Source organism: Daphnia magna, linkage group LG9 (genome assembly GCF_020631705.1).
Source record: "Daphnia magna isolate NIES linkage group LG9, ASM2063170v1.1, whole genome shotgun sequence".
In the NCBI taxonomy this organism is placed as follows: domain Eukaryota; kingdom Metazoa; phylum Arthropoda; class Branchiopoda; order Diplostraca; family Daphniidae; genus Daphnia; species Daphnia magna.
In genome coordinates, this window is record NC_059190.1 from 4,190,430 (window position 1) to 4,202,021 (window position 11,592).

Sequence of the window (11,592 nt, forward strand, 5' to 3'; positions counted from 1 at the left end):
ACTAATAAAAATCCATATATTTGAGCGCTTTAGAATGCTAATTTTTCGTGTCATAAAAGTATACCTATAGTCATATGTGAAAAAGCTTCTATTTCATTCGCTTTAATGATGCAGAAATATTAGTAATCGCGTCATACGATGCGGACGTATATTAAGGGGTTATGAAATGAAGCTTACATAATTTGTCTAATCAAGAAAGTCCAATATCAATGTGCGTTTGCTGTATATTGTCTTCGTGAAGGGTCTATATTCATGATGGAGGCTATAGGACTCCAAGACCTCGGATGAAATTTGACAAACGGCAGTGTAACATATAGGCCTATAGTTTAATTCTTTGTCTGATGAACAACTATAAGCCAGCAAAATGCTTTAAGTCACCGTAAGCGAAATGATCAAGACGATAGTAAATGATGTAGGAAACAGACGACGAAATAATAGTAAACCGTTCCGTGCTCTATAGACCCATTTTTCATAACCGCGTAAAGCCTTTAACTGACTACATTACATCGGGCTCTTGCTAACTGCCCCCCGCTTCTCCGTTACAGCTTTTTCTCATTTGGAAGTGAGAATATAAGGCCATATTGAAGTCTTAACTTCACAATATATTACGACGGTAAAACAATGACTGATTTTGGCTGCAAAGGCTCTATTTGTGCTAACAATTTCAGTTTTCCTCTCTCCTTTTCTCATTTTCTACAAGCAAAATGATGTCCCACCTTTTTTATTGCGCGTTTTACGTGTCTCTGTTAAGTCCTTTAAAGCACATCCTTATCGCCTGTAACCTATATAGCTATATTTAAAATATTGCTTAGACTATATACTACAAGCAAAGGATTAACGCCGAGGAATGCAAAAATAAAATAAAAAATAAAAGTTATTCTTAATTTTCCCCTAATGTTGTTGAAAAGTGTAAAGGAAGCACGGAATAATTTTATAAAGAAATTTTCCGATATGTTCATTTTACTATTTAAAATGGCTGCCCTTTTGGTCCCGATGGAAAAGGACGGTAGCCACAAATCCGCAATCTTGTTGGCTGGAAACTATAATACTTTTCGGTTTCATAAAATTGCCCATAAACCTCCTATACCCTCCTCCCTCCAAACCAAATGAGTAATAAAGAAAATGAAGAAAGCAAGCCTATGCATTGTGACATTTGGCGGCTGCATTCTGCTGCAGCATGTTTACTCGGAACTGTATTTATGTTGGTATTGATTTTGAGTCTAGCTTTCGCTAACGAGTAGCCTAAAGTGTACAGGAAAGCGGATTTTTCCGAACTAGTTTTTTTCCGTATAGGTATAAGGTTGGTGTGTTCTTTACCCGAATTTAGAAGTGCGACACGCCTCAACGTCCATGTCTCTACTGTTTGATAACTGAAAAAAAAAGGGGAAGAGATCTACACACTTTAACTTGGCAATAGTGGAGTGTGTGTAGGTACTACCATAAGAGCAATGCGATGAAAAAAAGAAAAAAAAACTCCATTTGACACAAACACAGAGCTGATACATACAGCAGTATATATATATATATATGTGTGTGTGTGTGTGTATGTGAAAGACGATGAGGGGGAGAGTAGGAAAAGATGGTCGGCAAATGTCTGGTCCTAAATCCCACTAGATCCCGCTTTCCATTCTCTGTCGCGTGCGTGCTAAGGCCATGAATAACAGAGAAAAGAGACCAGCAGGGAGAAAGCGCTGTAACTCTGATGATATATATGTATAAAGAATGGCGCGCAGCAGCAGAAGGAGCAGTCAAATCTACAGGGCTATAAGAAAAGCTCTAAGGGATCAAGAGCGAAACCGCTTCCAGGCTCCGCCTACTCAATGGCCTCTCCGTTGGCTGCTATTGGTCGACACGAATCACTGAACGGGGAGCGTCATCCAGGGCAGCCATAGCCCCGTTGTAAACAGCTGACTAAGAATTGGGGGGCTTGCAAGAGGCAATACGTGATGGGCGGTGCTAAGAGTCGGGAGTGGTTAGATCCTTTTGCGCTTATTTCTACGCCGAGTCGATATGGTCTGCCCACCGGCAGCCAAGACCAGTCCAACACCTCACGAGCCGATATGCTTCCTGCTGGGTGTGTACAGTAAATATCTCTGTGTATGTGTGTGTATATCCTAGGCCGGTAGGGTGGTAGCCTAGAAGGTGGCATGATATATTAGCTGCGTCTCGTTTCTAAATCGCAGCCAGAGCCCGGTCAGATTAGAGAGTGAGCTCGCCTCTAATCCGTCGCATTCGAAGCACAGCTTCGCCTCATCACTGGTGTGTGTGTGCATGTGCTTGGTTTCGTTTCTTTTTCCTTGTGTGCGTGCGTGTGTGTGTGTATTTCGGTGTGCCTGGCTTTTTGTACTATAGGCCATAGACTCACGACATTGGCCACTGCCTATATCGGAGGCCATACGTATTCCAGTGACTTGTCGGGCTTTAACTCGTACAAGCAGTTCTCAGACTGTCCTGTGCCGATCTCGAATCCACTTTACGAAAAGCCGCAACTGATTTCATTTGGCAAGAGCAGCTTTTCAAACTTTCTTCCTTTGACTGTGACACTGAACTTGCACGGACGATTGAACTTCACTGTTTCCATCGTCTTGCTGCTGCTAGCTCTTGTTTCTTCTTGCTGTTGGTATTGGCGTTGGCCAAGTTGGCGAGTCATTTCGACGTCGACGCAACAAGCTCCTCCCATTTGCTTGCCTCTTGTCCGTTCATCCGACAGGCTCTAGCGAACTAGTGACTCTTCCATATCGTATAGCTATACTGTTGACTGCCGCTTCAGTTACTACAACACTCTTTGGCTGCCTGACCGTCAACGCACAATCCAGCTTAATTCCAACCGTGAGGGGGAGCTTTGTGGTTTAGTTGAACCCGAGATTCCGACCCAAAGATCCACCGAAAAGCTTTTCGAGGGTCTTATTTCTAAAGTCCTTCTTGATCGGCATTGAATTGCTGCTGCGTGCTTTTACATCACCACTCTTCAATCCCGACGACCATAACACCCCAAGCAAAACAGGACAGAAAACAAAACAAACGTGTAATTCTTCCTCCTTTTGCAAAAAAAAACAAACAAAAGGAAAAGAAAAAGGAAGTTTTCTACTTTCTACAAGTGTGGTTTTTTTTTCGTCTTCTTCTTTTCTTTCGCCTTTGAAAGCGACTGCGTCGTGATGGAACTTGCCAATAATTCTTCCAACAGCGGCGGCGGTAACTTGACATCCGATCAGTCGCTGTGCTTACAAGATTTGGTGGCCGGAGTCGGTGGTGGCGGATCGGTGGATCATCACCGATCCATCCCGGTCTCATACGCCCAACACGCACCGGCTCATCATCACCACCACCAGCTGAGCCATCATCATCACCTGCAGAGTATCCAGCACCATCATCATCAATTGCATCATCACCACCTGACGGGTGCTGGCGTCCACCAGGGCGGCGAATCATCGCTGGATCTTAATCAACATCATGTTTTGAATTCTAATCACCATCACGCGGCCCGCCATCTCTCGGCTGCAATGAACGGCGCCGATGTATCTTCGTTTATGACGTCGACTTCATCGTCGCCGTTCTTGTCGGCAGGCACTGGACACCACCACCATCCTCACCACCCTCAGCATCTGATGGGATCGATGGCGACGGCGGTGGCCGTGGCGGCAGCGGCCACTGCTAACGCCAGCAATAATCATTCCCGAAGGCCCATACACAGTGGAGCTCTAGGAGGTCCTGTACCGACCACCGCATCTGGATCGTCCATCGACAAAATCAAACGAGGTAGACTTTCCACTAATTCTTATTTTCTTTGCTTTCGAAATGGCATAGCATGTTCATGGTATTGAGAAATTGGTCGCCTATAGAATTTGAGTCAAATTATGATGAAGAGATTTATTTCTACTATATCTTTACACCTAGTCTTCTTTATATATATATATATTAACCAATTGACTTGTTCTACCTCGATTGTCCTTCATAAAACTCGTAAAAGCAGTAGCCTAATTAACGAAATGAACCGCAAAATGTTTATTGCCCGATACGTTTATAGCTTCCTCACATGCGTATTTTCGATACCTGCTGCAGATATTGTGGGTTTCCAATTTGTCACCGTGATAATGCATTAATATGCGGATATTGGCTATCGGGCCTATATATATATATATATCCTGCTGTGTCTCTTTGTCTCTTTCTCTATGGTACCTCGGCGAAGGAACGAGAGCAAAATCATTAGGTGCACAGGTCAAAATCAAATCATCAACATAGCGACTGACGAGCCAATATAAATCCAAGGTCTTTTGGAGTCAAGTATACAGTTCCACTTGTTTGGAAGAATGCTGAACGAGAGATTCGAACTGAATAAGGCCTCCTACAGCGTTTAAAAAAAATAAAGATAGACCTATTGGTATTTTCGCCGACGGAGATACATCATTAAATGATATAGGCTATTGAGATAGATGAACATTGTATGTACGAAGTAAAAACGGTATCGTAGCACTATCAAGTTGAGGAACTTCCATTAGATATACAAGTCATTGAAGTTGTCTACTGGATGGCATCCAATTGGGTCCCATTATTAACCAAAGTTTGAAAACCGTGGGCCGTTTTCAAGTTTTTGCAACTGTAAATGCCGGTTGGCCATCATTGTAGCCCACTGTAAAACAGTTTTTGATGTCAATGGGCTATTTATCATTAATCTTCTAACGAATGCCATATTCTCAACTACACGCCACAATTTCTGTTGATTAAAAAAACAGATCTCTGTGTTAGTAAGTGTCTGTTGAGGAAATTCTTCTTTCTCCCGGTCGTGAAATTGAATAGAAATGTTTCAACAAAAAAAAGGAAGGCAAAATAATGGCTCGTCTATACAGTTCGTAAGTGTACGGTGTGACATGTGTTCGCGCGTGTTCTACCCGACATTGGTGAGGATTACAGTAGCATCGTCCCGAGGTATTTTGTTTCTCTCTTTCCCTTGTCCCCCGCGCCTGCAATGACGAGCCGGTCGCGGCAACGTTCAGCTGTTCAGTTGACAATTTGACAAATGCGACTCAACAAGAGCACTTCTTTCTCAGCATGGCCAAGTCAAAGACAAGGCCGTCAAGACGTAATAGGAACCGCTAATGGTTTTCTCACCATCGCTGTGTACAGGGTAGCCGGCAATGAGGGAGAACACCAAACGAAGAGGTCATAACACATACCTCCTCAGCTTCGGTTTGGGGAAGGAAATAAATACACGTAACGTACTCAAGCGATTCTCAGTAAGGAACGGCTCTTCCGTTACAGGAATATATATATCTCCTTCCTGGAACCAGAGACCGTATGTGTTGCGCCCGACTATAGTGTCAATTGCTAATCGCAAGGACATAGATTTGCATTTTTTTTTTACAGACTTTTGTGTGAGCATTCGTCATAAAATTTTTTAATTATTCTCACTCTATCAGGGATCCACGGCGAATATATTTTCCAACCAGGTATATATTGGGCTCGATTTCCCCCTGACTAATGAGAGAAAAATATGGCGATAATAAAGGTAGCTTTTTGCAGCCATAAAATTTGTGCTGAAAGAATTGCGGAAGGGGCCATTTGATGAGAGTTAGCCATCAAGGAAAGGCCACTTTTCCACTTTATTGGACTTTGGGCACGCGCGTTAATGCGCGTGCGCCAGCAACATATCCCTTGGCATTGGCTATCCCCTTCACCCTTTCATCCAATGTTTAAACATATACACCGAGCACAAGTAAAGACCATTGTTACCCTTCAAGTACAAATGCTGCCCCGTATGCAGAATAATCACTAGGTGAGATCTTTTATGTTTTGGTTTCCTCCAACTGACTCGACAGCTGGCCAGTGGTCAACTAGACTTCCCCAACTATAAACAGCAATAGACAGTTGCAGGAAAGGAAGAGGCAGGAGGTGAAAATAGGAATAAGAGCGATGGTTAAATGACAGTGGACACGACAAGTTTTTGGGATCAATTTCCTGTTGTCACTACTTAAGAGATCATCTTATAGGCCCATGACCCTATGCATGTATAAACAGCAGCAACAACAACAACAATAACATCCATTTTCATCCGCAACGTGTAGCGGAAACTTTCGGTTCTTCGTTATATTTTACTCGATGCAACAACGTTGTATTGTTTCAACGACGACATAACATGATGGATTGTTTCAACAGAGGCCGATAAGAATGGCAGTTCGTCAGTTTTGCAACACCCGCACCATCATCACCAGCAGCCGCCACAACAACAGCAACCCTCGCACTTGGTGGCTGATTCCAACGAGCAAACAGCAGTGGCTTCGGGAACTGAGGAAACGGATAAGGATGGCCGGAAGAAGCGCCAAAGACGACAGAGGACTCACTTCACTTCGCAGCAACTGCAAGGAGCTTGAAGCCACTTTCACTCGCAATCGCTATCCCGACATGAGCACTCGTGAAGAGATCGCCATGTGGACGAATTTGACTGAGCCTAGAGTCAGGGTAAGCAGCAAATATTCATTCATTCTAATTAAATATAATAGCTTATTTTTAAAACCTTCTTTTTAATATTCTGATCTATAAAAACAGTAAGTGTAGGCCAGTAAGAGAGACAAAGGCAAAACAGAAGCTGAGTAATAAAAAAGGAAAATGATAATCAGGTGACCCTTCGAAACGAACTGGCGGTTGACAGTTCAGTTTTTGTTTTACCCCAAATGTTGTCAAAAAGCAAGGGCGGTTTGTTTCCTTTGAGCTTGTTGTCTACGATAAGAACAGGAAAAAAAAGCGAGAACAAGAGGAGAGCACAAAAAAGGAGATTTAGGTAACATGAACATCGGAAACGCTTCCTCCCCTCCCTTCTTTGTCACTGTACAACAAAACTGTATCGAAAAAGTAGTTTCATGTTGACCAATAAGTTGTGTTCAGGGTTCAAGTTGTGTTCTCGGCGTAGACTATACCAATATGGCTTGGCTTGGCTTGCCGCCTACACTCATTTCAAAATTGTTGGATTAGCTTAAAACATTTACCTTGCTAACTGACGCTGAACGACATTTTATCACATTAACAACTTGATAACAGTCGCACTAGACTCTCGTTAGGTGTATTTGCGTCCATTTCCTTAAACATTTGTTTGATAACAACAACAAAAATCTTTTCTTTTTTATTCAAGAATTTAGCTATTGTGAGGTGGAAGTATTGCAGGTCTAGCCATAGACTGGTGATTATAGCAACGTAAATGAAAAACTATAAATATGAGTTTGAATGGGACAGTACGTAATAAAAAGCTAATGCTGCACAAATTGCGGTCTGCTCTCTTCGGGGTGCTGAGTAACGCCTTACGCAGCCCAGTTTAGCTTCTCTCACACACACAAACACACAAAGACATACACGTATTTTTGTATACATACGGCGCTCCCCAGGGTGTCGTCTGAGGAACCACAACGAGCTTCCACTTTGACGCTGCCTTTTTCTGGTGCGTCTCTATGTGGATGAACTACGGCATATACATATAAAGACCTAGAGGGTCTAGCATCATAAGAAGGGGAGGAGGGGAGCGAGGTGTAATGCTGCGGACTTTATTGTGTCGGTTGCAATCACAGCGCGTATATATCCCAATCCCCTTCATGGCACAACCCTCTTTAAATTCCCCTCAAGCTGTATACGTGTGTTACCCTGTTATGTGTGTGTGTGTGTGTGTATAAATACACATTTACAGATGGTTAGTGACTTGGAAAAACAAGATCAAGTCATTGATGTGTGTGGCTGGTTGGTCGAAACAGACTTTTATGATGATGAGGTTGTGCGGCGTGAAACTAGATCAATCTGCTTCGTTTCTTTTCCTTTGTCCTCGCAATTTCATCCCTCCCTATTTGTTGTCATATTCGTAACAAGATGCGTAATGATTATTTGCTATAGTACCTCTTTAACGTGGTAGACTTTTGTAATGCGATCATAGTGTGTAGGCCTAAAACGCGTAGACTATACATTTGTGATCTAGTTTTACTTGGATATAGCCGGATAATTCTTGCTCGTATTATTTCTCGTCCGTCAAGGTGTATATCCATCTTAATGGGAGTTTATAAGCCCATGTAAGCCTTATTGCGAGGACTGTCCTTTAAACCTGTCTAATCACTTAAACACACTATCTAAAAATGGGGCGACATATTTTGAAAGCTGTGTGATCCAATCGTCGAGATTCCCATTCATGGCACAAAATACTTGTTTAGAGCTAATAAGTGTCTTGACTTTAGTCCCTATACACTTGTCGTATTCAGGTTATATTTATCCTGATGTTATTACAAACAAATGGTTTTATAGTTTCTTTTTGTGTGTGTGTATCCATATTATAGGATAAACGATATAAGGAACGTGATTGCCTTTTCCGACAAACTAATGCAAACAGAGATCGCTCATTTGTGAACTTGACTTAGGGCGGACGCCAATAAAACGACTGTTCTGTCAATAAGGCATTCATGAACGAACATTTCTTGCTTTAACTTGGAAGGGCAAGACCTAACTACTCTACACTTCCCATCTATCTGTCAAAGCACGTCAGAGCTGATAAGAATTAGTCTCACGTTGCTTGCGATTTCTTCACATTTTTTTATGTTTCGTTTTATCATCGAAAGAAAATAAGGTATAATGATTAAACAAAAGAGACTGACGCAACCCAACAAAAAGTGAGCATTCAACAACCTGAAACAGGAACTATCAGTTACTATTGTTGCCTTCAGCACACAATTGCACCCCTTTCAAACGATTAATTTCGTTTAAAGCCGTGACGAAAGAAATGTAAAGGTCCCGTTTGATTAGGCGACAAAACAGATAAAAATTCAAACTATTACCACGTCCAACGGTAGTGTGATTTCCCTCTGTTGAAACAGATTAGCGTGCACCTATTTAACTAACGCGACTAAAGTGTTGCAATTGTAGACGCAGGCGCCATCATTCATAAATCATATAGACCTAGTGACCTAAAACAGATACATACACCCAAACAAAAGAGAAATAGCCGATTAAAATTTATAAGTGACGTACAACAAATATCGACTGCTTGTGAAGATAAAGTAAAACAAAAACAAAAAAAATGTCTTGCAAGCGTCCGCGCATTCATTCGATTTCTATTCTGTTTTTCCCTTTTCCTTCCCCTTAGTGACGTGTATATTGACTCTCCCCTCCCCTTTCACAGCCGTCGTCACTACCTCAGTTTCTTCTAGTTGAACCGTGTAGCGATGTGTATACGTGTGTATGTTTTTACGGTCATGTTGACCATGGTATCATTGATAGTGGTGTGTTCCTAATCTTATCTGTTTGTCAAACGCGCCACAGCGGGGCTAGGTGCTATGTTGGAGTTGACTTACAAAAAAACTAACGCTGTTGTGTGTACGCTTTCTGAGTCGACTATGATTTATATACCGCGCCCGTCGGCGCATCATCAAAGACGAGCACATTACTGAACACTCGTTTGACAGACGAAAAGGGAAAACAAGATAGACAAGTTAATTCCTCTTGTTATTTATACTGATTATGGTCAGCGTGAAACGGATCAACAGAAGGACTGCTCAAGCTATTGTTACATCTCTATAAAGATTACAATTGTGCGTGCAGGTACAAGTGTTCAGTCACGTCGCCATAATGATTCGACCCAATTGACTCCACTCTGTTTTTGATTTAAAAATAAGAATCCGACCTGTTCAGCTAGCTAACGTAGCTTAGCTAAATGATAAAGAACTTAAATTAGAGGCCTATATGATTTACAGAGGCAAAACAATAACTGACGGATAATTCAATTCTTATTAATTCTTATTGCCGTAGGTATGGTTCAAAAATCGACGCGCAAAATGGAGGAAACGGGAACGCAACGCAATGAACGCGGCGGCTGCTGCGGCCGCTGATTTCAAGTCGTCGTTCACTCCGCAATTCAACGGCCTGATGCAACCGTTTGGAGCCGCGGCGGCTGCAGCCGACGAGGCGGCGCTATACGCTGCTGGATATGCCCCGCCGACTTACAACGGTTGGGCTGGAAAAGTGCCCAGTCCACTAGCCGGTACAGCCAAAAATTTTCCATGGGGACTTAACTCGGTAAACATGTCGCCACTTAGTGCGGCCGGCTTCAATCCCGTCGCTCCCGTCAGTCAAATGGTCAACAGTAGCGCCATCGGAATGTCGACAATGGCCACCATGTCTAACTCTCTGGGTATGGCGAGTCAAGCGGCTGGACCTTGTATGCAGCATTACGCTAGTCCACCCAATCATTACGCATCTTACCGCGACCAGTGCGGACCTCCACCGCCTCCTCCGCCATCAGTGACGCCATCAGCTGTTGTTCCTACATCGATCAGTTCAGCCGCTTTACGTTTCAATAGCAGCAAGTCAAATAATAACGGCGCCACCAAAACGAGCAGTGGCAGCAGCTCTAGTAGCAGCACTAGCAGCGGTAGTAGCAATAGCTCATCCGGTCTACTTTCTGGCTATGGCCAGCAACCGGGCAGTCCGCGCTCTAACGCCGCGCTAGCTGCGTGCCAATATGCAGGCGCTGATCGCTCACCTGTCTAATAATTCTTATTCTTAAAAGTCAGCAGGCATTATTTGTAATGGCTCGAAAAAGACGAATAACGATTTCTTAATTAGACATAATTAAACAAACAAAAAATCAAGGCCCATTTCATTCTTTATTTTACATGGAATACAGAACTGAAGTTTCTTGGCCAATCAATAAATTTGACGATGTAAATATGTAGCACGTCGGTCTACGCAATTTCTCCCCCTCGTCACCTGCGTTTGATATTGTTTTCTTTCTTGGGAAATGCCATGCAATCTGTTGTGATTCGTGAGTGACACGGTTTCATCGTGCAATTTCAATCCCGTGCAACTGAATGTCTATACCGTATACATAAATTTTAATTTGTCCTAATCATTATGGCTATATTTGGCTGGAGTCTTGTCACCCATTTTGTTTTGTAATAGTTTTTTCCCCAATTTGTTTTTATTTTTCTTCATCTAAGCTGATACACGATAATATTTAAAAAACGAAAAGACAAAAAAAAATCATAAATAATAATAGTAATAATAAAAATCGCATGTCTAAATCATATCGACTCCCTCGACTGTTTATGATTTCGTACCATTCGAATTTAATACGATAGCATCGTGCAATGCATACAAACGAAAAAATAAAAAAAATAATAGCTGTCCAATATTTCATCGTATTTGATTGCAAAAATGAATAAAATCCATTCGGAAACCAATATCTGCACGGCGAGAGTCTTTGTCTCATTCCATTAGCATATTACACAACACCGCCAAACCTGATATATGTACGCAGCAAAGATCTATAGCGAGCAATATACGTATTGAAAATGTCAAAGTGAAGGCTATATAGTGAGCCCAGTTGACAAGAGCCAATGACGCCCGGAGAGATGCAACGCGGACACCCAACACTTTCCTGATTTAATGAAACTTTGATTCCCGGATGGTTTCCCGCACTCCCTCTGCGGGATGGCTGGCAAAAAAAAAAAAAAAAAAAAAAGAAAAGGTTGTTGCAGCATACGTACCGAAGTAGGGCGCGTGCAGCTTCCTATATTAGATGCTTGCAGTGATGAAGTGCGTCGAGAATCAAAGGTGACAGCTTTTGTATTGACA

At 42.4% G+C, this 11,592-nt stretch overlaps 1 protein-coding gene across 1 annotated transcript; it reads left to right on the plus strand.

Annotated features, from left to right (window-relative positions):
- The first annotated feature begins 2,100 nt into the window (after positions 1 to 2,100).
- Positions 2,101 to 11,198, plus strand: LOC116929960 (pituitary homeobox 2). The gene is given in 4 exon segments (XM_032937296.2): positions 2,101 to 3,756; positions 6,151 to 6,356; positions 6,358 to 6,453; positions 9,766 to 11,198. Coding segments are annotated over 4 exon segments (1,644 nt in total). The 5' UTR covers positions 2,101 to 3,155; the 3' UTR covers positions 10,507 to 11,198.
- Positions 11,199 to 11,592: the final 394 nt, after the last annotated feature.